The sequence below is a fragment of the Melitaea cinxia genome, chromosome 13, assembly GCF_905220565.1.
Source record: "Melitaea cinxia chromosome 13, ilMelCinx1.1, whole genome shotgun sequence".
Classification (NCBI taxonomy): Eukaryota; Metazoa; Arthropoda; class Insecta; order Lepidoptera; family Nymphalidae; genus Melitaea; species Melitaea cinxia.
Window position 1 is genome coordinate 1783525 of NC_059406.1, and position 27220 is coordinate 1810744.

Genomic DNA, 27220 nt, shown 5'->3' on the forward strand with positions numbered 1-27220 from the left:
AATATTGGCGAGAGTAAGACTTTTTCTGAGAAACTAGTTTTATTGTCAGTTGCAACGTAATGACGCTTCACAGGTTGTTCTTTTATTAAAGCAGTTAAAAACATATTTTGCGCATTAAAAGATCCTAGGGAATAAAACTTTTAAACTGAGCTAATCTCATGTCTACTGAAACATTTTAATAATAATTTTAAGGAGGATTTATTACACAACACAGATTCAAAGGATTTGACTTCTTAGACGTCGTAAATAAAATTATATCAACAAGGAACAAGTAATGTGAATCTTTGTAAACTATAGGATTACACCTATTTTAATATGCAAACAAGAACCAACCCGCATGGTTCTACTTATTTGATTAAAAAAATAAAAAATCAAAGGACCATGTGGTATGGATCTTGTTAGTTTATTAAACAACTGCTGTTATGTTGGTTGATAACTTTGTCATAGAAATGTTTTATTCTGTAAAAAATTTCAGATCATTTTGATTTTTACAGGGTCGATAGAAGGTTGATTTTTGAAAGCTTCTGTATCATTATCTCGATTATGGCATTTGTGTGGATTGGTTCCCTTTTGCATAAGTAGGTCCAATTCGTACAAAACAAGGCATGTTTTTGTGATTTTTTTGTGACGACGCAGTTAAAATCTCTTTATTAAAACTAATAGTACATTAAAATATAGCATTCGAAGAATATTACATAAAATTTGCACGAAGAAATATTAAAAAATACGGCAAGAACAGCAATTATTCGGACATGTCTCGAAAAAAGTAGAATTGCGGTGCCCCTCATAACTTTGTGCTGGATTATATGAAATAAAAAAATGAAAGTTTATTCGTTAAATAATAGTTTTCCCGAGGTAACGCTGGGAGGGTTTTTCGAAATTTCAATTTTTCACTTTTTTGGAACACTGAAGGGAAAAGTGCGATTTTTACGAAAAAAATCGGCTAATTTGTTATTGTAAAATAAAAATTATTAACAAAATTTGAAAAAACTCTCCAGCAAAGATGTCTCATCAAAGATGTCTAAAGCACTTTTTGCTCCTGTCTACGACGAATCCTGCCTTCTTTAGTATTCTTTTCAGCTTCCTGCTCTGCTCGTTTTATACGTATGGAGTTAGTTGATCGCGCCCAGTCATGAGCGCTTGATCCACTACTGATTCCCATGTCTTGCATAAAGGTTAGTAAAGCAAAAGAACCATCATTGAAGACACTAGCTGCCACATAATGACAGAGGTTCCACTCAAGTGCTTTGGTGAGATTTTCCAAATAAATTGGTTCAAACTCTCATTGTTGTTCTGCGTGAAGCCTCTGACACATCGCTCCAGGCATCTTTGTTCAGATCTTCATAGATAGGCTTGATGGCATCCAAAACATCCTCGGGAAGAGCACTGTACGTGTGTTTGAACGAATTCAATGCATTAGCAGCTGCAGCTTTTTTAGCTGACGCGCTACTTGTTACAATGTCTTCGCTTTTACGTTTTTGTGGAGGTACAATTTTTTTAGGCCGATATAATCTCAAACCTGTTGATGGTCTATCAGATCTTTGAATTTTTTTAGGCATTTTAGTAATGATTAAAAACAAAACTTGAAAACGGAGCTAAAATGATGCGAAAATAAGAACACGTGTGTACGTCTGCTCAATAGAATATTTAATGCCACACTAAATTTTATACTCTACACTGACAAAATATACAGACAGGCGCGTAAACGCGTTTGTACTTGCTTTGAAATTTCTATGAATAAAACTGAGAGAGAGAGCGAGAGGTATAGAGAGCGAAACATCTGCCAGGCAACTCGTGACAAGCGCGCTCGGGTCAGGCAGGTAAAAAAATCCGACAGATAAAGAAATACTTATAACTTCGTCAATTTTGCTTCAATCGAGTTAAAATTTTGACACAATATTGTTTAGATATTATACATTCAGTTAAAAAAAAATATATTAAAAAAAATAATTTTAATACCTTACCCCCTTAAAAGTTGCTCAGTGATGTCAACTTAGGAGTTTTCCCCCCAAATTTAGGGGGAAAAAAGTGGGATGGAGTTTTTTTAGGGCTGTCATGTTTGTAGCGGTATTTTTAGGGATTTTTATAACTTCAAATATTTTTTTCATTTTTTATTTCAAAATAAGCAAAATAAAGGTGTAAAAGAATAGGCCCTGGGATAATCCAATCGAACGAGTAGCGAATCATATTTATTTTTATACATACCGCCTTAGCGACATCTAGTGCGATTGCTTGTTACTAAAAAAGAAGAAATAAAGCGTGAAGTTAAACTGCGTTTAAGTTTACTACAAATACGTTGATTATTATTAGTTATTTTCTTGTTCAATTCGTTCGTTTATCAGCAAGTCTTTCGTTAAAATGTCTAATGTTAGAGAAAAAAGAGTATTGTCAAAAATATACTATTATTTATTTAATATTTAATTATTTATTTTATTAATCATAAAAAAATGGGGGATTCCCTAGTAATTGTGAGGATTTTGGGGGTTTTTGATTGGGGATTTAGGGGCATAAATTTTTGAGAATTGGCAACAATGAAGTGCTTGTCAGTCTGACTCGGTCTGACTGAGTCTGACTGTATTACGGGCGCGTTCCACTCAGCGGCCGCAACGATCGCAACGCTTTTTTTATCGTTCCACGGTCCACCTAAGCAGTCGTCGCGAGCGATCGCTCGACGTTATAGATGACGTCACTATTCACGACCACATTACGCCCACTTCATCCACAAAACATAGGTGGGTTCAAAGTGGGTTAGAGTTGACTTTCATCATAATGTGGCGGGAATTTTAAAAAAACAACTGTCAATTTCAAATTGTAAGTTTTTCTTTCATTCGATTCGGCAAAAATGCAACGACAAATTCCCGCGAATCTATGCTGAATTAATGTTTACTCCAATCAAACCCCACAGCTGCATCACTGCATGTTTTCACCATGCCACCATATTTACATACAGCAGCTTTTAGTGGAACGCACCATATTTTACGGATTCTGCCTATTTTTCTCTAGCGTTATATTTCGGCAGTCGGCTAAAAATACACTTTACGTCATCATGATTTTTTTAACAATTGATACTATTATCACAGAATACATAGTAGAGATTTAGGGAATATAATCGCTTGACAGCACTTATGAATGCTTAGGCTTCATACATACTTTTATCTAAAAATAGTATCGCCCCATTATTTTTTAAGTTATTGTGGTAAATAAAAATGGGTTTCGACGATGGTAAAATAGTTTTAGACAGCCCCAACGGCGCATATTACACGGGTCAGACCGTTCATGGACGTCTTATATTCGACCAAAACAAAGTGAAAAAATTTCGAGGTGAGTAAAAAAAAGTTACCGGCTTTTAATATTATTTAAATTATTACGTAAAATTTTGGTACAATAGTATGACTAGAATATTTTAAAAACTATCGCTTATCGAACTATGTGACTACCTATCTTTATCGACACCCATTAACTATCAACAACATTAATCTAAACTGAAAGACTTAAAACTTGTGTTCTCTATTGTTTTCCTTTTCCTAAAAATTAAGAAAACACCTAAATGTTTGAAACGTTCCAGCTGTTCCTGTGTTAGTCCGTGTAAATTTTATAAACCATAATGAATTGTAATTAAAATTTTTTTGGACAGTCAATATTATACTTTTAAAATTATTTATTAAAAAGTTATAGCAATGTTTACTGTGTGGTTACGGCAGTAAAGAATATAGCCACCCCTTCTCTTCCCATGGGTGTCGTAAGAGGCGACTAAGGGATAACACAGTTCCACTACCACCTTGGAACTTAAAAAGCCAACCTATGGCGTGATGACCATCCAACTGCTGGCTTTGAAATGCACAGGCTGAAGATGGGCAGCAGCATCTTTGCCACAAAGCCACAGCCCTGTGGTCACCAACCCGCCTGCCCAGCGTGGTGACTATGGCAACGCATGAGTTCTCTGTTGGCATATGTCCAGCAGTGGACTGCGATAGGCTGAAGTAATGAATTTTTTAGAACTATAAATTACATGGAATATTTTATTTACTAAGATTTTTTTGACACAAATACTCAATTTAATATTGATTTCTCATACACATAAAGTCAAAATTGAGTATTTAATAATTAACATTAATAATTTTGATTAAAGTAAATGTATAATGGTGCAATATTTCTAGTAACTTAAAACCATTTTAATACAAAAATAAGTTCCCGATTTATGCATGTTTTGAAATCTATATATTGTTTATTTACTATCCAAAAGTCTGTGTAATTTTTAGGTCATATATTGTAGTTATTATTATATAATTATGTTATTTTTTTTAATATGTACGCTTGCTAATAATATAATGCTTGTAATTTTAAAGCTTGTGCAATTTAAAATATAAGGTTTCATGATTGGTTACATTGACGTGTGTTACTGATGACCAAATGTATTATTGAGTGGAAAATTCAAATAATTGTATTCAATATTTTTTATATTTATTCATCAATTTGTCTATTTGTGTAATAAAATTGTAACCCGTTGATGCCTGTAGTTGTGGATACTTAGAAAAAAAAAAATTATAGGAGTAAGGGTAATGAATTCATGTCTATGTTAGACATACTAATAAATTATTTTATCTAATGGCATTATATAAACTTCTGTATGAAATAAAACATGGTTTTCACAGTTATGAAACTGAATATCTAACTTAATATCTGGTGTAGATTTCATTTTGATACACTGTCTAGAATTGAAATATTCATCATTACAGCCTATACAGTCCACTGCTGGACATAGGCCTCCACAAGTTTACGCCAAAAATAACGTGAACTCATGTGTTTTGCCCATAGTCACCACGCTGGGCAGGCGGGTCGGTGACCGCAGTACTGGCTTTGTCGCACCGAAGACGCTGCTGCCCGTCTTCGGCCTGTGTATTTCAAAGCCAGCAGTTGGATGGTTATCCCGCCATCGGTCGGCTTCTTAAGTTCCAAGGTGGTTGTGGAACCTTGTTATCCCTTAGTCGCCTCTTACGACACCCACGGGAAGAGAGGGGGTGGCTAAATTCTTTAGTGCCGTAGCCACACAGCACAATTGAAATATTACTTTTTTATATTAAAATTAATAAAAAGTTGTTTTGTACACACATCTACCTTGTGCATAAAAATTAATAATTTATGAATAAATGTAACAAGAGCTGTTGAATAAATTGGTTTTACCCATACATAGCATTTTTACTTCACGATATTTTCGTTCAATTTTTGTGACTATGTATTTTTAATAACTATTTTAAATTAATTTACGCTGATATTACATTATTTCTGTCATTAAATAATTAAATATATGCCTCACAATCAACTATTTCCACAAGGATATGCTTCCAAAAATTGAACTTGCAACTATTAGGCAAACACTTGGTGCTGATATGCAATTCCTTTCTCATGTTCTTCATTTAATTCTATCTTTTGTTGTAGGTATCTACGCCAAGTTTATCGGTTTTTGTAAAGTCTCCTGGACGACGACAGAAACTCGTCGAGTCGGTGATAGAGATGAAACTTACACAGTGGTGCATGAATCATATGAAGAATACTGTAATATGAAAATTTATCTAGTCGGTGGCGAATCAGGTAGGCAGTTTACAGTTATTTGATTTGTCAATTACTAGAAATAATTCTTACGTAAAATTATATGTAGTTTTGTTTTGTTTAAATATCTTGACAGTTAATATATTATTAAACACATCATTACGGGCGTCTTTGTTTATTATTTTTAACCGACTTCAAAAAAAGGAGGAGGTTACTCAATTCGACCGTGTATATATATATATATATATATTTATAATGTATGTTCGGGGATAACTTCGTCGTTTATGAACCGATTTCGATAATTCTTTTTTTGTTGGAAAGAAGATATCCCCGGTGTGGTACCATGATAAGGAAACCAGGATCTGATGAAGGGATCCCAGAGAAATCGAGGAAAACTCTCGAAAATCTGCATAACTTTTTACTGTGTGTACCGATTTTAATGATTTTTAATTTAATGGAAAGCCAATGTTTATAATGTAGTCACATTTAAATTTCATCGAGATCTAATTACAACTTTTGGAGTAATCTTTGATAATGCGCATTTACTTGACTATTTTTTAATCTACCTACGTTGTATTACTTGTCGATATAATTGAAGTCGGTTTTTTTCGTTTGCCTGCAAACACAATTATTAATTATTAATGACCATTGAATTATTAATGATCACTATTAGGTGTTTGTCAACACACTCACAAACACCCTGATCGGAAACAAATATTTCTACAAATACAAATATCTGCCTGAAACATAATTCAACCTACGGCCACAAGTGTTTACATGACTGCATACACCACTACGATACGAATAAGACTATAACATCCCACTGCTGGGCATAGGCCTCTTTCTATATTTAAGAGAAGGCTCGGAGCTTTATCAACTACGCTGCTCCACTTCAGGCTGGCACATATGTTCCCTACTATGAGTAAAGGCCGCTGTCTGGTGTATATGATAACGAACGGGATTGGTAGCTTACATGTATAATTTTATATAATATATATAGATTGTATTATACAAATATCCAACCCGAGCAGCAATTGAACCCGCAAACTGACGGTGTTCAGTCACGTACATAGTGCACGTACTACTACACCAGAGCGATTGTAATGTCGTTTTTGTCATGCCATCTCAATACGACTATTATTTACATTTTCCAGGAGAACATCATATTCAGCCAGGCCATTATGATTATCCATTCGTTTTTCAAATTCCCGGTAACTGTCCGTCCTCTTATGATGGTGAATATGGTGACATTAGATATGAGATCAAGGTGGTTGTGGACAAAGCATTTCAGTTTGATCAAGAGAAAACAGTCCATCTTCGTGTGATAGCTCCCTTGGATCTTAATCAGAATCCGTATTGCAAGGTTAGTTATCCTTAAGTTTATGTAAACCTTTTATATACTGTTATTTGTGACTCTGGCCAACAACATAATATTTTTTTATTATGTATAGTGTTTCATAAGATGCCCAGTAATCTTAATTACTTGGCATATTAACAAATAATTTAATGAACAATTAAATTGATATTACTGACTGATCCTTCAAACAATGAACCTTGTTAACTATGTACATTATTTTAGTAATGAGTTTTGATATACATGTATATTAGATATTAGACTAGCTTTTGGTGCAGTTATCCCTGCATTCTACGAATATTGTTGCTAGGGTTGCCAGATGGTCGGGATTCCTCGGGATTATCCCGATATTTCGTATGATGTCCAGAGTCCCGAAAAAATACTAAATGTCCCGACAAACAACAGCAAAACAAAAATTTAAAACTATCGCGATAATAAATGTAATGGGAAGTACATGTGGCAGTAATTTATCAAAAAGGAGTTCAAATTACTAATAACTATAATACTTATTAGAATAAGTGATTGTGATAATTAATGATCTCAGAATCTGCCAAAAAATGTTTTTTTTTTGTTTATTGTTTTTGTGATTTTTATTTTTATAATAAAAAGTAATTTTGTTTATTGTTTTTGTGATTTAAATTTTTATAATAAAAAGTGATTTTTTTTATATTTCTTAACATTTATTTGTCCCGTTGGTCCCGACCCTAATCCCAAAATCCCGACTTTTTGAAAATTTGCCCAGATATTTTAGTCTACCCATCTAGTAACCCTAATTGTTGCTGATTCTATTCCAGCTCTGAGTCTGAGTATAATATATTATATGTATTATTATTGTGTTATTATTATTATATTTACTATTATTATATTATTATATGTATTATTATTATTATGTATTTATTTGTAGATATGTATTTATTTATATGTATATAGACAAGTTTCGAGGCAGACACCCAAATATCAAATCTATTAGCTGTGGCATTCAAGATTTCAGGAAACATGGGGCTTTCTTAAATAATAACTACCTATTTTATTTAAAAGTAGAAGTTTTTGGGTTCACAAGATAGCTAATGTAATAAGAAGTTACTTAAGCTACTTTTATTTTAGAAATGTATTTATTTTCAAAAGTTTGCGAACTAAACAATATTTTTTTTTAATTCCACACGGAAGAACTGCGGGCACGGCTAGTAAAGATATAAAAAAGTGATTTTTCTAAGAACCCAAATAATTGAAATGAGTTCCGCATGTGGTTCACAGATGTTACTGCCTACGGTTACATAAATACAACTATCGATAAGATGTATAAAACTATATCAGTCAGCTGTTAACTATAATAAAAACATTAAATTGCTTATCTTGGGAACAGACGACCAAGTGTGTATGTTGAACGTATTTATTTATTATAATAATACATCAAATTAGTTGATGTTGTTCATAGATATTTTGTCATAGGTAATTAAATTTTTGATTGCTTGCTTTCTTAACAAACACGGTCGTAAACAATAAGAATTGTATTATCACTACATAGTATAAAACAAAGTCGCTTTCTCTGTCCCTGCACATGTATGTACGCTTAGATCTTTAAAACTACGCAACGGATTTTGATGCGGTTTTTTTTAATAGATAGATTGATTCAAGAGGAAGGTTTATATGTATAATAACATCCATTAAATAGTGGAGAAATACTGTTATTTTTGAGTTTTCTAATGTTATGTCGTAAATAATTATTTTTTTTTCGCTTAAATTGCAAACGCAGGCTGAACCCTACGAGATTTATCAAAATTATGTACTAAGTATTGTACACATTGAAAAGGTCTACAGAAAACTCCGCGATGGTATATACCTATCTCTTATGGATATCCCACAATAACATTTTTTTGTCATTTACTTTTTACGACAAATAATGGCTAATTTTCGAAGCGATTTTAACCAATACAGCATTAATCCTTATCCAATTAAATACTTTAAATACATTGTTGATTTAACATAGATCTAATTGTCCCTTTACAGCATATGATTTAAATGAATATTTTCGAAGATATTACAGATTTAAAAATCGCGGTACGTAGCGTTTGCGGCGGTTCCGGCCGACTTTTACTCTAAGTTAATGCGTGCGGGCCACGGGCAGTAATGAATAAATCAAAACTACTGGATCGATTTTAATCATTTTTTCAGTGAATGACATAGGCTATAATTATATTTTATACCCGTGCGAAGCCGGAGCGGGTCGCTAGTTAAGTATAAAATAAAACTTCTTTACGCACGCTTGACTTGGCGAGTAAGCTGGTAAATGCATGACGTTTATCATCATCATCATCATCATTCCAGCCTATTGCAGTCCACTGCTGGACATAAACCTCCACAAGTTCGCGCCGAAAATGCGTGAACTCATGTGTGTTGCCCATAGTCACCACGCTGGGCAGGCGGGTTGGTGACCGCAGGGCTGGCTTTGTCGCACCGAAGACACTTCTGCCCGTCTTCGGCCTGTGTATTTCAGAGCCAGCGGTTAGATGGTTATCCCGCCATCGGTCGGCTTCTCAAGTTCCAAGATGGTAGTGGAACCTTGCTATCCCTTAGTCCCTCTTACGACACCCACGGGAAGAGAGGGGGTAGCTATATTCTTTGGTGCCGTAGCCACACAGCACAATGCTTGACGTTAGCGTAACAAAAAGTGCGATCGGGTGAGACGAACGGAGCAAGAGAGAGAGGTGCGAGCACACATTTTCTTTCTCTCTTACTCTCATAGCTAGCTACGTTTCGTATATCTAAGACACCGTGCAAGCCCATTGTGCAGAAGTTTTACTTCAGTCGTGTGGCCTAAAGCACACTCGTTTTTTTTTATTCAACAGGAACCCTTAGAAATGGAACTCCACGATGTACATTGTTGTTGCTGCTTCAGTTCAGGGTCAACAGAAACTGTTGTCAACGCTCCCCTATCCGGTTACTGTCCGGGGCAAAAGATTTCCCTCGAAATAACCAGTGCTAATAAGGGCACTGTGGAAATAGACACCATTAAAATACGTCTCAAAAAGGTAATACACATCAACATAGTTTGAGGTTAATTCACATTGTATGTTCAACCCTTAGAGAGTTGGGTCCATTGTTTTTTTTTTTATACTTTAAGGGTGGCATTGAAGTGTACGTTCTGTCTAATTGTAAGTGGTTATCGTAGCCTATAGACGCCAGCAACCCTCCCCAGGAGTTCTGGACACCTCACTCATCACAGGAACATAACTTTTAGAACAGTATTATCTGGCTATGACCTTGGTGGTGGTAACCTTGTTTGCCGACCTAGTCGCATAAAAAAAAATAATAGGCTTGGATGAAATTGTACACATGTTATCCCAAAAAAAATGTGAACTTTTCATGAATTAGATTTTGCCACCCGAACAAAGTCGCGGGCAACAGCTAGTATGCGAAATATAATTATTTACGCAAGCTAAAATAATGACGTGTTGTACAAACGCAATCGAAGGTCTTATGTTATATATATGTCTCTTAAAACTAAAATATATGCGACAGTTGCCATTATATGTACATACATAATGTACATTAGAAATGTTTAAAAAAAATTGTTTTGGGTGAGTAACACATCATCCATGGTCTCTTCATTTTATTGCCAATGCCCTTTTAGACATACAATGTGATACTTACGTGTATTTTATAAAAGACTGTAAATCAGCTGTCACAAGATTGATTGAAAAAGCTAGGATGTTGTTGGATGATGAAGGTTTTTTTGAAGTAAAATTTCTTTCGCTCTATCGACTTGCAGAATAAGCAAGTGAATGCATGACGAGAGCGTTACGAAAAGTGTGATCGGGCGTGGCGAACGGAAGTTGAGAGGGAGATATAAATGACTGTATATTACTGTGGACGCAACTAAAGAAGTTTTACTTCAATCAGTTTTTTTTTGTAACATTACTAGCTTTGTTTTTCTTTAACAAAATCATTCATTTTAGAAAATAGTATACACTGCAACACACGAACCGGATACAAGACAGGAGAAAGAAATTGTTGCGGAGATCAAGAAAGGCCCCATACCCGGCAACACTACTCGCAACTGGTCGCTCGAGATGGAAGTTCCCGCTCTTAATGTTTATAATTTAACAGGATGCAGCTTCATTTCGTTGACTTATAAACTTGAGGTTTGTTAACATTTTCATAATATTAATAGAATACAGGCAGTCCTCGACTTAAGTCGTTTCGATTTACGTCGTTTCAAGTTACGCCAACAATGTTTTGACACTAATCCTCAAGCATACGTCAAATGTTTCGATTTTCGGCATAGGAGAATTCACTTGTTAACAGAGAAGTTTTAATGTTAATAACAAAATTGGTGCAGACTATCAGTGTTACCAAGACCTGTATGATAGCAAGAAAGAAGCGAAGCGATCTAGAATTGATAGTTTCTTTAAGCCAAAAGTTTAATTTATTATTTCTCATACATATTTTTACACGCTTCAGCCTGTAATATCCCACTACTGGGCATAGGCCTCTTTCCCCATGTAGGAGAAAGATCAGAGCTTAATCCACCACGCTGCCCCAATGCGGGTTGGCGGATTTATTCCCTACTATGAGTAACGATCGCTATCAGGTGTACATGATAACAACCGGGACCGACGGCTTAACGTGCTCTCTGAGACACGGTGGGGAGACCTATAAGGGCTGCACAAACACCCAGATCACGGCAAACACCCGTTTGGTCAATACAAATGTTTGTCATGTGCGGGGATCGAACCCGCGTCCGCCAGCGCAACAGGCACAATCCATAGCCAAATACCAAAAAGAAGTAGCAATTTTATAAGTACATATATATTTATTTTAAGAACTTACTTTTGATAATAAAGTATGTATATCCTTTGTTATAAATAAAGTTTTTTTTTTTTGAGTCCGTGTGGATCCTAACCCTTGATTTTTACATGTAAACTAATAAACATGAAAATATGTCACGACTTACGTCGTTTCGAATTACGTCGCGTTTTTTTGAGAACTTAACATACCGTAAGTACGAAGACTGCCTGTATTCTCAATAATAATTAAAAATGATTAGCTCGTTGGTGCAGTTTGCAGTGCTTTCTGATTTGGGATTTTGGGTTCGGTTTCCGCCTCGAATCTGAGTGTGGTATATCTATTTATTTATATTAGTATTATTTATATGCAGCTATCGAAACAAATATAATATGCAGCCATATCGGCTGGCTGTTGCTTGTAACACAAGCATTAAGTTGCTTACCTTAAGAAAGATGACTATGTGTAGGATGTATATAAAAAAGTGAATATTTTGTACTAAATTAGCAACTTTCCACTAAATACATGTAATGTTTCTACTATATATTTTAACAAACAAACAATCTATCTATATAGGTATGTATGTATGTCTATTTATTGAGTTGTTTCACATAATTTTTATAAAATTAAACTGTACACCTACACCGTCAATATATCATCTCCTTTGCCTAAGGTTGCCTGGAAGAGATTGCTTTTAAGCAATAAGGCCGCCTATTGTACATTTTTTTTTTCTACTAATTACTGTTAATGTTGCTTATTTATTTTATTTCTTGTTCGGTATACAATAAAGTGTAAATAAATAAATAGTATAGTCCATTCTGTTTCCCTAATTGACTTAAAAATATATAAATGGAAATATTCTAAAATCCACTGATATGTAGCGAGAAAATCTAACGAGAAGATGAAACTTCTGAAAATACGTAGAATGGTAGGCCGATTTGTCTCATCGACGATGACCACGGTCTCATAAAAAAGGTCGTAAGAGCCATGCAATACGCGTCGCTTACGCGCTTTGAGGTGTAATCATGTAATGTATTCTAAATCTTTCTCTCCTATACATTTACGTGTTTTCATTTCGAGTTTCAAATCACAATGATTTTAAAGAAGTTTCACTTCAATAAACAAGGCTGATAGAATGAATAAAATGAAGAGATCCTATAGCACATTGTGCCAATTACCAGTAGCATTCCTTGTCGCAGGTTGTCGTTTCCCCTGATGGATGCTGCTACAGCGACTCTCATCAGTCACGTCAAATTATCATTGGAACAATTCCTCTAGTTGGTTTCCAGGATGATGTAGTTAACCCATTACAAGACCAAATGCCTCAGCCGGTTGCACCCATAACTCAACAACCATTGTTTTCTGCCGTGACCAGTCCTTCCCCTCATAATAATGCCCCTTACCCAAATAATTTGCCGTACGAAAATTACCGAAATTCTTCTTATCAAGTTACATCTCCACAGATAAACTCTAACCCACCGTATCCCACTAACGATTCGTTTAAATCGGCTTATGGTACTAATAACCCACCATACCCCCCATCTAACTCATCTTACTCTACAAACGATGTTTCCAAAATGCCTTACCCATCTGCAAACCCACCTTACCCTGTCAATTCCCCTGGTTTTATTAATCCGCCTTACCCAATAAAAGATGCTGCAACCTCGCCTTACCCTTCTGGAAACTCGCCTTACCTTGGTGGAACTCCTAGTACTGGCATAAATTCACCTTACTCCGCAAATGGTGCATCGAAATCGCCGTATCCACCAGCAAGTTCACCTAACCCTAATACCAGTGCAAATCCACCTTACCCCAACGTGACCCCATTCCATGATAACCCCCCTCCATACCCTGGAAGTAGTTCTCCTTTTCCTACCCAAAAGTCCCCGAGCCAAATGGGATCTCTGCCCGCTCTGGTACTGGCAAGTGATGGAAGATTACTGAAGACTGGTAACGTTGGCTTCGTCGTCCATGGCAGCGACACGGGAAATACACCGTACCCAGGGGCCACTACTCCTCTCCTAGCTTCGGTAAATAGACTACTTTAATTTTTAAATATCCTAATGCGCATTTGTGGGATTTTGACTTTTTTTTATGTCACTAGGTCGGCAAACAAGCGTACGGCTCACCTGATGGTAAACGATTGCCGTAGCTTATAGACGCCTGCAACACCAGAAGCATCGCAAGCGCGTTGCCGACCCAATCCCCAATCCCCCCAGGAGCTCTGGTCACCTTACTCACCAACAGGAACACAATACTGCTTGAAAGCAGTATTATTAAGCTGTGATCTTCTGTGAGATCGAGCTACTACCCCAGTCGGGCTGCTCCATATTTTGAGCAGGAAATTCCTGCTGTGCCCTACCAACAAATATTCATATACAACAAATATTCTATAAGTTTTAGGTCACTCATACAAATTCTAATAATGTAGTGTGTTTTAGTTAGTATATTATTACTTTTTGTTATTTTTAGCCAGCCGCAAACCCATACCTCACTGCTTCGGCTCCGGCTCTTGATTCTCCCGATATTGAGAAGTAAGTTTAAAAATGTATACATTTTTTTAATATATATTTAAATGACATTAGGTATTTTTATATACATATGTATCGTTTGCTATGCAAATTTACTTATATAAATATAATCATATTTTTTATATATTATGTTTATATATATTTGATATATATATGTGTGTATATATGTGTGTATATATGTGTGTATATATATATATATATATAATATATATATATATGTGTGTGTGTATGAGTGTGTAATATGTATATGTATGTATATTTACGTATTATATGTATATAGTATGTATGTACACCTCCATGCCGTCTAATTCTTTTGTCATGTCCTTTTCATGCTTAAGGTTGTCTGGAAGAGATCGCTCTTTTAGCGATAAGACCGCCTTTTGTACATGTCTATATGTTCTTTTTCGGTGTAAAATTATTTTTCTCTGATAGTGTACAATAAAGAGTATTTGTATTGTATTGTATTGTAAATAAATAGTAATATTTTTTTGTTGCAGACAATAAAGTTATATATACTGAAGACAATATTAAAGACAATCTTACTTATTACAATAAAAGAACAAATGGTAAAAATGTTACAGTTTTTTTATCTTTGATCACAACACAGCGTGCAATATATATAAAAAGGGATATTATCCCTTTCATGTGATAAAATTAAATGTCAATAAAAAGGTGCCTAAGTCTTATTATATATAGTCCTATTATATTTATTATACTCCTATTTTAAAATTATAAACGTAACTATACTATATAATAAGGGAAATAAAATTAATTTATAACACAAACGGGAATTACAAAATTGTTTTACAACACAAAAAGTCATTAAATGACTATAAATTTGATGCACAAAAGACAAGTCATTGTCATTTATAATTATATTTTTTAATTTTTTGTTTTTTGTTACTTAAAGTGTCAAAATAGTTTTTTTTTTATTTATTAAAAATGTATCAAATGTATGTTGTAATTGTCAAAACAGTGTCTGAGACAAAAGAATAATTATGTAATCAATTTAATTATATTTTGAAAATTAATAATATAACTTTCTTTTTAATTTATATACAATTTTATGAGTCTTTATATTTTATACTTTTTTATGGACTGTTGATATTTACATAGAATTTCATGCCTCCAAATGACAAAATTGTTTATAAATAAATTACAAAAGTTTACGAATATGATTCATAAAAAAATTAGTCTTTAAGTTTCGAATATTTCCAGAATCTTCAAAGGCATTTTACGGTAGGCTAAGATAATGTTAAGAAATTACACTATTGTTATTCAATGTTATTATCATGTAATCATTTTATATAAGAGTTATATATAAGAAAGTAAAAACTTAAATTTCAATGCAAGTACAAAAATGTCATTACGGTCGTTTACTTATTGAGATGTTCAACGGGATATTTGTCATGATTGTTATTGGTCATTTTGAGATTCAAATACTTTACCTATGTTGAAAGCGTTGTCAGAGATTACTACCTGCGGTCATAGCACTTAACTTAATACATCATCATTTCAGCCTATTGCAGTCCACTGCTGGACATAGGCCTCCCCGAGTTTGTGGCATACATCTTCTTAATATACTTTTAGTGAAACACGAAAAGAAGACCGCAATTGTGCTGTGTTAAATTAGACTATTGTTATTTATTTATTTTTTTGTATTATTATAACTCGCTAATTTTAAGGAAAAATGTACTAAAATATTATATAGCCTCGGTAAATGGACTATCCAACAACAAATATAAGTTTTCATTTCGTACAACAGTTCTTTAGATTAGCGCGTTTAAACAAACAAACTCTTGAGCTTTATAATATGAGTGTATAATTATGTGCAATAAAGTATCAAATAAATATAAATCAACGTGACATGTACCTCGTTTTACATCTCTATAATAATTTAAGTATTTTATAATGATCTTATGTTAGTGTTAAAAATGTACCTATGCTGTGCTATTATATTAAGTAGGATAAGTCTGGGAATCTCGCTATTATGCATCGTAATTATACTTAAACGACAAATTTTATATTTTTTATAAAATTTCTGTGTTGAGCTAAGGGGGTAGTTTCACAGAGAAAGCAGTTCAGTTGATGGCAATCTTTTTTATGTTTTGATGATGAGTGCTAACTATTACTGTACTGCTTTTTGTTTAAAATGTAATTTTCAAAGCTACTCCTCCTACACAGAATATTTTTGTGTGTAATGTTATGTTCAAAAAAATACTCGCCTTGGCGGTCTGTTTGAAACTGCCATATTTATACGCTTTTGGGTATCGTAATGTCTTCAATGTGCCTTTCGAAATATATAAAATTATTGTTAAAGGTAGTTTTATTTTACAAATAGATGATTATTTGGAAAGATTAATATTTTAAAGAGAAAGTTTCTGTCTTATTTAACAATAACTTCTCTATTTCACTCTACCAATAAGTAGCGATAATAGCGCCATCTTAACATGTAATAGGGATCGTTCATTAATCACGTGATGTTTTTTAAAAACTTTTTGGACTCCATACTCCTCCATGGAGAGGTTTTTAAAATACCAAGATCACATGTATTTTTTTCCGCTAAGTAAATTGTAATTATATATCTGTATAATCTGATTAGATTTTGAAAAATTAAGCATTGTGATACTTTCTAGACAGTCATTAAGGTTATTGGTTTTTTTTTTTTTTTTTTTTTTTTTTTTTGTTTAAAAATCGCGTGATGTTATTCCGACCCCCCCATCCTTCGAGCCTCACGTGATTAGTGGACGATCCCATAGCAGCTAACCAAAAGTTCCTAATAATAGTTTCACGCCGAAACTGAACACAATTTATTTGACAAAGCTGTTTTCCAATGAATTATTCTTTTCAGTTTTTCTACAGTAAGCGATTTTCATTTTCAGTTCAGTATTAGTTTTTAATAGTGATGTTCCAGATATCCGTATCCGCGGATATCCACGGGAAAAATGAGGTCCGTATCCGTCACTTTTCTTGCGAATCTTTTATGGATCTTTTATTAATTTTCAAATTCAGTTGACATAATAAAATGCTGCATAATAACTTAGATTAGTAGTATAATAAAAAAAATCCATTTAGATTTTTTTTTATGTCACTAGGTCGGCAAACTAGCGTACCCTGATGGTAAGAGATTACCGTAGCTTATAGACGCCTGCAACACCAGAAGCATCGCAAGCGCGTTGCCGACCAAATCCCCATTCCCCCCCAAGAGCTCTGGTTACCTTACTCACCAACAGGAACACAATACTGCTTAAAAAACAGTATTATTTAGCTGTGATCTTTTATTTTTTAAAATTAAAAATTGGACCTTAAATTGCGAACGTATATTCTAGTAAATTACCATACTAATAGTATATAATTATAAGATACTAATCAACTATCTCATGTGATCACTATCACAAATAGAATATATAACATTACTTTTATAAATGTAAGAAAATGAAAACAAATATCTTTTTATTGAAACAACTTTTTCGGATTTTATCGCGGTTTATTAAGTTTTTTAGATGCCCAACGTTTCCTGGACCTGGTTGCAAAATAATTGTGTTTCTTACACTCAAAAAAAACTGTCTTCAATTACAAAAGTAGTTATCAGATCTGGATTAAATTTAAATTGGACCACAAGACTAGCATCAGCTTTCGAATAAAACAAAATTATGAACAATAAACTGCCACTGCCCTCAAGTGGATAATATAGCTCACTACCCTATACAATAGTCCAAATCGAAGTAGTTTCTAATAACGCCATCTATCGGAACCCTATTGTGTTGGGTTCCGATTTATGGCGTTACGACAACGACGCGTACGCAGTTACATAAATACGCGTCATCAAAGATTACTGATTATATCTCGATCAAATTTATAAGCGAACTACAAGACAAGCATCAGCTTACGATTAAAACAAGAATCATCAAAATTACCCAGGTACCAGGTGTACCCAGTGAAAATTTATGCGGTATAATACAAACGTAGATCGACGAAAAAGTCCAGCAAATACGTAGTATTAGATATAACTTGAAGAGTGCTTGTTAGAGCTCAGTTTAATTTAAATGGGACCACATGACACGCATCACCTTTCGTTTAAAAAGTATCATCGAAATCGGTCCATCCAGTCAAAAGTTCTGAGGAGATACATAAAAAATGCCTTTTCATGGTATCAAAATCAGCCAGATACAAACATCACTAACAAAAAGATTTTAATTCAACTTTTTACAAGAAAATACGAAAATGCTTTTTCCCCCACCTACTATTTTGTATATATTAATTTATAATTTATATAAGTTTATTTTACAGAAAGTAGAAACGGCCACCTCTATATCAAGTCAGTTAAGATTACTTTTATCTTAGACAAAGAATAGGTTTCTATAACTAAGACTTTTTATAATTTATATATACTCTTTGATTATCTCTGGTTTCCTATCAAAAATTCAAAACGCATAATCTTTGGTTGCGATGACATAATAATACGCGTTGCTATTTTCACTAGCATTGTTTTGATAAAACCAAATCACGCGAAAAGTTGGTTATTGTTTGTTCGCGGAGAATTATAAGAAAGCTCAACCTTACCTTAATCACCTTAACTATAAGGATTTTGGACATTTGACTGCGTGTCTTTGTAACTACTTAGCTAGTGCTTAGTTACTGCCTGTACTGCATAATTTAAATATCCGTACGTAAGTCTAATGAATTAATTAAAATGGGTTTCGACGAAGGCCAAATAGTTTTAGACAGTCCAAATGGAACATATTTCTCTGGACAGACGATTCGTGGGAAACTTATTTTTCAACAAGACACTGTGAAAACATTTCGAGGTAAAAATTTAAATGCTGGCTTGTAATTTTATTAATATAATTTTGTTTATTTAAATATATAATCTATAGAAGTATTTTTGAAGCCTACTTGCCTTTATTTTTTTTATAATATTAAAATTGAATGTGATAATCACTACTCACTACATAGTATAAAACAAAGTTGCTTTCTCTGTCCCTATGTCCATATGTATGCTTAAATCTTTAAAACTACACAACGGTTTTTGATGCGGTTTTTTTAATAGATAGAGTGATTAAAGAGGAAGGTTTACATGTATAATAACATCCATTAAATAGTGGAGAAATACTGTTATTTTTGAGGTTTCTAATGTGATGTCGTTAACAATTACATTTTTTCCGCTTACATTGCAAACGCAGCCTGAACCCTACGAGATTTATCAAAATAATGTACTAAGTATTGTGCACATTGAAAAGGTCTACAGAAAACTCTACTATGGTATATGTCCATCTCTTATGGATATCCCACAATAACATTTTTTTGTCATTTACTTTTTATGACAAATAATAGCTCCTTTTCATAGCGATTTTAACCAATACAGCGTTAACCATTATCTAATTAAATACCTAAAATATATTGTTGATTTAATAAAGATCTATATGGCCCTGTACAGCGTATGATTTAAATGAATATTTTTGAAGATATTACAGATTTAAAAATTGCGGTATGTAGCGTTTGCGACCGGCTTTTACTCTAAAGTTAACGCGTGCGGGCCACGGGCAGTAATGAATAAATCAAAACTACTGGATCAATTTTTCAGTGAATGACATAGGCTATAATTATATTTAATACCCGTGCAGAGCCGGAGCGGGTTGCTAGTAATTAAATATATTAAATACGTATTCCTATTTTATGAGCTCATCACTCACTCGTTTATTCATTTACTTTTCACTCGTTTATTCATTTACTTTTCACTCGTTTATTCATTTACTTACACACTTATACACACACGCACACGTACACACACATAAAAATTATCGTTTTTTATCATATCATTTTTTTCTTTATTTGATTATTATTTGTCTGATATTGATTAATATTGTAAGCCTTGGTGGATGAGCGGGGTACCCAGTAATACGGGACACCACCCAGTACAGGGTGTTGCGACTTGTTTGTTAAAACCAGGGACTGGCCGGGTACTCGTTGAAAGGGTTCAATCTTCCCGCCGCGCCGATGCCGCGCGCCGTTTTTTTCGTGTCTGAACTGAACGTGTTCACTTTCAGAATAATAATATTATTATTTTTTAATTCAAAAATTGAGTCGGAACTCGGACGAAGCTACGGAAGCAATTATAAACGATATACTCGTAGCAGTGATTTTGTTTCAGTGTACTTTCTATTACCTACTTCATTTTTATATTAAGTATATTAAGTGTTCAGTTTTTTTTTAAGTGTAGAATCTCTGTAAGAAATTCTCTGAAGATGCCACAGCCGAAACGAGATGCTGTACACCGTTATTATCTGTATGATGCATCAAATAACACCAGCAAATGTAATTTATGTGGAAATTCCATAAAGGCAAGGTTTTATACTTGTTAATTTGTCTTGTTAATTTGTTTGATAGTTTTGTTAGATAAAACTTTATAGTATAGGTATAGTAAAGAAAATGATAATATGTTATAATATAATTATTTTAACAAACTTTAATTCCACCGATAAACTGAAACGCAGTTTGGCTGGTTTAAAAAAATTGTACAGTAGGTATTTTTGCCAATAAAGAAGAATTTATTATTTATTATTATTATTATTATCTGTTCAACAAGAAAATTTATTATTTGAATATTGTTGACATTTTTTGAATAATAATAATAATAATAATGTATTTATTTTGCAAGAATATGGTATACAGTTGTCAAATTACATAGTTAGCCAACATATTCTACCGATTTTCGGTGGGCAAATTTTTTTTAAATGTAACATAAATAGTTCATTAATAATAATAACAATCATTGGCGCTTATATATTTTTTGATCACGTGATCAAAGTACTGAGAGCAACTTACCTCTAAAGCGCCAGTGCTCATAGTACAAAAATGGCAGCTATTTATGACGTCATATATTTCTCTACGGTATTGCGGTAGTGTGTGGCAGTGGCACTCCATAAAGGAACGAATTTTTCACACTGAGCACTGAGCAGTTCTCTCAGTGTATATCATTGTCTATATGACGTCAAACCATGGCGGCTCGCGTTTTAGATCACGTGATATACAGATTAAAAATTACGATATAATAAAAGAATAATAAGCTTTTATGACTCAAAATTAGAACATTTAAGTTTATTTCTATATAAATTTTATTATTTATCAAATTCCATAATTTATTTTTCACTACCCTACTCGTAAGTCCCCTATTACCTATTTACGTATTTTGTTCTAGGGTAAGCATACAACCAATTTGAAAAATCATATTTCATCGAAACATGTACAAGAGTACTTATACATAACCAATATAAATAAGGAAAATCGCCAGCAACAACCAAGTACATCTCGTCATTCTTCGACGTCAGACCAAGTTATAAGCAATTGTGTGAAATTAGTAACAGTACATGGGCGACCACTTGCATTGATACAAGACAAAGCATTTCAAGAAATAATTAACATAGCTGTTCCTTCTAATATTCAGAATAAACACATAAATACAAAAGTAATAAAAGGAATGATACCGGAAAAAGCATATCAAATAAAACTAAAAATCGCGTCAGAAATCAGAAATAATTTAGTAAGCCTCAAACTCGATTCAGCTTCGTATCTAGATAAAAATTTCTTAGGCATCAATATACAATATATTAAAGAAAGTCAGATAACAGTTAGAAATTTAGCTGTTTTAGAAATTCTAGAACGACAAACAGGTGATTTCTTAAAAGAAAAAGTTTTAGAGGTGTTGAATGATTTTATGATATCGACAGCTCAAATATATTCAATTACCACTGACAATGGCAGTAATTTTAAAAGGTTGGCAAAATTATTGGCAGCTCATTGTTCTACTGCAATAACAGAAGATATTAATACTGATATGAATAGCGATTGTGAGATCGACGACGAAAATGATGATGACGAAGATAATGATGGCGTTTCATTTGGCACGGATACACCGTTGGAATTAAACGTCGATGCCATTATTAACGTAATTAAAAATGAATCGTTCAAACCACGTAGTATGCTCTGTGCGGCACACACATTGCAACTCGCTGTCAAAGACGCTATTGCTGGCAATTTTCAAGTACAACTTTGTATTGAACTTGCAAGAAAGGCGGTAAAAATTTTACGACGCCCAACCATCAAAATGTTTATAAAATCACAAAATTTAAACAAACCGATAATTGATTGCCCTACTAGATGGTCCTCTACTTACCAAATGTTACTTAGATTGGTTTCACTAAAAGATATATGTGATAGCCAATCTGAATTAGCGGGAATTTACTCAGACGACTTCTGGACACAAATTACAGAAATTCTCACCTGCCTTAAGCCTATGAATGAGGCGACAGAAGCCTTGCAACGAGAACAGCTAACAATTGGCGATTTTTACATAGCATGGCTAAATTGCAAAGCCAAGCTTGAATTGATTCCAAGCATATTTGCAAATGAATTATTAGCGAACATGAAATTACGAGAAAAAACCTTATTAAATGCTGATGTAGTCTTGGAAAGCTTGTACCTAGATGGTCGCTTAAATGTTTTATTATCGGACCAAGATTGCATAAAAGCTCAAAAACTAATATTGGAAACATATAAACAATTACAAAGCGTAACATCGCTTGACACTGACATTCAAGAAGTGACATGCACTAGTCGGCATGATAGTGAAAATTCTACGAGTAGTCACGTCAATGATGTTTTAGAAAAACAATTACAAGAAGCTGAGTCACTTCGTGGGCTGCCCGGAAGAACTTCAATTGATAGTTTTGAAGGAATGCTTCGGAAATTGAGATATGAACCCAGAGTGCCCTTGAATAGTAATATATTAGCTCACTGGTCTAATAAATATGCACATATTAAAAACCCTACCTTGTTAAATGTCGCAAATTGCGTTTTAGCTGCTCCAGCAACGCAAGTATCCGTGGAAAGGCTTTTTTCTTCAGTAAAATTTATACTCAATCCATTAAGAAGCAATATTAGCAGCAGCTTATTACAAGATATAATGTTAATCCGCTCTAATCATGATTTGTTTACTTAATTAATTCTTATAATTTAATATTAGTAACAACATGTTAATTAAATCTTATAGTTTATAATAAGTTTGCATATTAAAATCAGCTGTTATTCGCCATTATTGACAAAATATGTGATTTCATTACTTTATATTCATAAATCAGACTTTTTATACAAGAGGGGGCAAACGGACAGTCGGTTCCTTAAAATCAGGTGATCCGTACGCTTGTTTGCCGACCTAGTAGTATGAAAAAAAAACTTAGTAATTATGTAAAAAAAATATTAATTATTATTTAAATGCTTATGTTTAAGTGTTTCGACATATTTCAATATATTAATGTAGGCGTGTGATCTCATACACGGAGGCAAAAATGAAGCTCTCCTATAAGTAAATTTCCAAAATAATAATTTCTTTTATTCAGTTCGCTATCAAAAACACAGAGAATACATTTTTGATCATTATTTGTCACGTTCTCATACGATTCTTCAACTTTATTCCTCTTTGGATTTCCGTTTTCATCATTATCATTTTTAAAACAAGCTTTTTTATTTTCATTTATTGTCGTCATGGGTACATATTTCCTTTTATTTATAAATATTGTATCTTGTTTTAGTATAGATTGTGATTCGTTTTCTGAGCCATTACAGCTGTATTCGGTGAGATCTGAAAAGAAGTACCTATTTAGTTGGTTATTTTTATTTTTCACATAAATAAATTATCATTAAAAATACTGTAATTATTTTCTTAAGTTTTTATTTGATAATCTCCTCCCAAAAGCACAGCCTGAGTATATAATTTTCGATTTTACCGACATAGTAAAAAAATGAGAACTGACTATTTAAATAAAAAATAACGAGTGCAATTAGAAAGATAATTGTGTTTGCTCGCAAACGAAAAAAAACCGACTTCAATTACATCGACAAGTAATACAACGTAGATCGACGAAAAAATAGTCAAGCAACTACGCGTTATCAAAGATTACTCAAAAAGTAGTTATTAGATCTCGATAAAATTTATATGTAACCACATGATAAACATCAGCTTTCGATTAAATTAAAAATTATCAAAATCGGTACACCCAGTAAAAAGTTATTGCGGATTTTCGAGAGTTTCCCTCGATTTCTCTAGGATCCCATCATCAGATCCTGGTTTCCTTATCACGGTACTAAACTAGGGATATCCCCTTGCCAACAAAAAAAGAATTATCAAAATCGGTACATCTAGTAGAAAGTTATGCGGTATAATACAACGTAGGTCGACGCAAAAAGCGTCAAGTAAAAACGCATTATTAGATATAACTCGAAAAGTAGTTGTTAGATCTCAAATAAATTTAAATGGGACCAATTGGCACACACCACCTTTCGATTAAAACAAAATTTGTCGAAATCGGTCTACCCGGTCAAAAGTTCTGATGTAACATACATAAAAAAAAAAAAAAAAAAAAATACAGTCGAATTGAGAACCTCCTCCTTTTTTGGAAGTCGGTTAAAAAAAGGAAAAGTAATAATCGATCTGGAAATTTGAGAACTTGAACCGTGGTCTTTTCGATCGATCGCGACCGGCCGATTTCCCACCTGAGTTATTACAACTATATTGACAAGTGCGAAATTTACCTTCGTATTCTAACGATATTGTAGCTATTTTTTCACTCTCTAAAAACTGGGATAAAACGATATTTTCTGAAAATTAATCGTAGCTAGACTTAAATAAGTCTATCTAATAAGTCTAATAGTCTAAGATAAATATCTTCCCCAAAATCCCCTGCATACCAAATTTCATTAAAGTCGTGGTAGCCGTTTCCGAGATTCAGATTCTATATATATACAAGAATTGCTCGTTCAATAGTATTAGATATCGTTATTATTAAACATATATAATATAATTAATAAGCATGCACTAATTACGCAGGGTCGCAAGTATATTCTTAGATTGTTACAATTATGCTACAAACTAAATCACAATACACAGAAACATACGTCATATTGTGTAATTTGAATTAGCTACAATAACTTCTTTTAGTCGAATGTTACCGGACCCTACGCTGCTTTATAATAGTAACGAAAAATGACACGGAATATTAAATTCTATATCTAATGATGTAGATACCCTCTCTTTTCTTTGTAATATTTTATACGTACCCAATGCTATTATAAACCATTATAGAAGTGTAGCCCTGATCAAATGATCTAATTAAAGCGCAGTACGATAGTATTAGTATAAAACTGCCAAAAAGTTGCCTTGGCCAAGTTTTATCCAATATTCAATATTTATACTCGATGTGGCTACCCTCTTTTTACCCTCACAAACCAACCCAGTACGAGAATATTAGCATAAAACTGCCAAAGAGTCGCCTTGGCCAAGTTTTACCCAATATTTCACATTGTCATAACATAAAAATACAAAAAATGTAATCAGCGCGGTTCTGTATAGCATAGCGTCATTGTCAGAGTATAGCCCTGACCAAATGATCCATGCAACACTACACAGAATATCATTATCAAGAGTAGCTTGACCGAATGATATTCCGATAAAAACCACCGTTTTTAACGAGTAATTTGTTGGTAATTTTTTTTTTACTATTACCTACAATAATAAAAATTGTTATATTGTTAAATGCGTAATAAAGTTTGTTATATATCAATAATAAATTAAGACTAATGAATAATTATTTAACGTACCTTTGTGAGCAGTAGACGCTTGCCACTTCTGATTTGTATTGGATATACAATATATGATTTAGTAACCAATGACAGTACTAGTGCTCGCTTCAAAATCAGCAACCAGAATGACTCCTCCGTTCCTTCCTCTAGCTTACCAACAAATTATCCCCACTTAACATACCCCCACTGTAATCGATTCCCATTGGTTTAAATGACATTTAATTTAGTTGCCAGATTCTTACACTATTTTTTTTTTTATGTCACTAGGTCGGCAAACAAGCGTACGGTTCACCTGATGGTAAGCGATTACCGTAGCTTATAGACGCCTGCAACACCAGAAGCATCGCAAGCGCGTTGCCGACCCAATCCCCAATCCCCCCAGGAGCTAAAAGTAAATAGTAAAATTAAAAATAATTATAAATTTTAATGAAATAATACAATCTTTTTATCGTAAATTGTAATTAAATTAATAAAAATCACAACATTATTATGTTATTAAAATAAATACGATGTTATGTAATTCAGTCGTAACTTAACATAATAACAATAATTATTTAACAAGAATGACATAATTTTAACATTAAGGTAACTCAGTACTTAATTTAAATAATAATCACTTACCTGCATTAGTATTACTCATCCCTATTAAATCGCTTCTCTGTCGTCGACCGTCGTCGTCAGTCGTCACTTATTGTCTAATTCTTAATAACTAAACAAAACTATTAAGGTGATGAAGCCATGTTCGGGCTTCAGGTGTAAGTATCCCCCTTCTCTACATGCAGCTCAAGTTTATTAGTTAATTCAGGGTAACACAAATAAAAGCTTTTCGTGTAGGTAACCTCCTCATAGGCTTAAGCCGCTGAAGGGGTTAACCCCTTCACGTGGTTACTATATTAAAGGTGTTACCCGTTTCGCTGGGTTTCGAGGTGTAACTCGAACCAAAAGGTTACACTGCGATAAGGGCTACCCCATGTTCGGGTTACCCTGCGAAAAGGCTTAACTCTTAAGCAGTGTTGTCCGGTCCCTGGTTAAAACTTATTATTATCAATAAACTATTTTGAATTTTGAAACTATTTTGAATTTTGAGCCTTTAAGGCTAAGATAATATCTGTAGTAATTTAATAATTAGGTGATGTTGTTGTTGTTGTTGTTGTTCACGGGCTCTTTTCCGCAACTCGATGTCTTGGTGCGCCTTTTTTGCGTGATCGGCTGGTGGGCACTATTCGTGCCAGCCAAGCTCCTTGAGGAAGCCTAGCAGACCCTTCACGTTGCCGCAGACTTCCTGGAGCAACCTCGGTGTCCCAAGGTGTAGTGCCCTATAGTTCGCCACACCACCGCATTCCAGCAGGATATGTGAGGCCGTTTCCTC

General features: G+C 33.6%; 2 protein-coding genes and 1 long non-coding RNA gene across 3 annotated transcripts in view; 2 read left to right on the plus strand and 1 right to left on the minus strand.

The window, feature by feature from the left end:
* The first annotated feature begins 2991 nt into the window (after positions 1-2991).
* LOC123659216 lies at positions 2992-14790 on the plus strand. Its single transcript, XM_045594467.1, has 9 exons — positions 2992-3321; positions 5437-5589; positions 6702-6910; positions 9748-9930; positions 10858-11043; positions 12886-13396; positions 13430-13716; positions 14159-14220; positions 14715-14790. The coding sequence occupies exons 1-9, from the start codon at positions 3207-3209 to the stop codon at positions 14719-14721; spliced, it is 1713 nt and encodes a 570-aa protein (XP_045450423.1). The 5' UTR covers positions 2992-3206; the 3' UTR covers positions 14722-14790.
* Positions 14791-18910: 4120 nt separating this feature from the next.
* LOC123658979 (arrestin domain-containing protein 17-like) overlaps positions 18911-27220 on the plus strand; it is a 41347-nt gene continuing 33037 nt past the window's right edge. The window contains exon 1 of the mRNA XM_045594267.1: positions 18911-19025. Within this exon, the coding sequence (XP_045450223.1) occupies positions 18911-19025 (115 nt within the window). The remainder of the gene's footprint in view (positions 19026-27220) is intronic.
* Positions 23457-26125, minus strand: LOC123658980. The gene is made up of 2 exons (XR_006743950.1): positions 25870-26125; positions 23457-23854 (listed from the first exon to the last, which is right to left on the minus strand). It is a non-coding gene; the product is annotated as an uncharacterized LOC123658980 (long non-coding RNA).

Coding starts and splice junctions, on each gene's coding strand:
- LOC123659216 (XM_045594467.1), top strand. CDS start 3,207: ATGGGTTTCGACGATGGTAAAATAGTTTTAGACAGCCCCAACGGCGCA. Junction 3,322..5,436: donor CAAAGTGAAAAAATTTCGAG/GTGAGTAAAAAA, acceptor CTTTTGTTGTAG/GTATCTACGCCAAGTTTATC. Junction 6,911..9,747: donor ATCAGAATCCGTATTGCAAG/GTTAGTTATCCT, acceptor TTTATTCAACAG/GAACCCTTAGAAATGGAACT.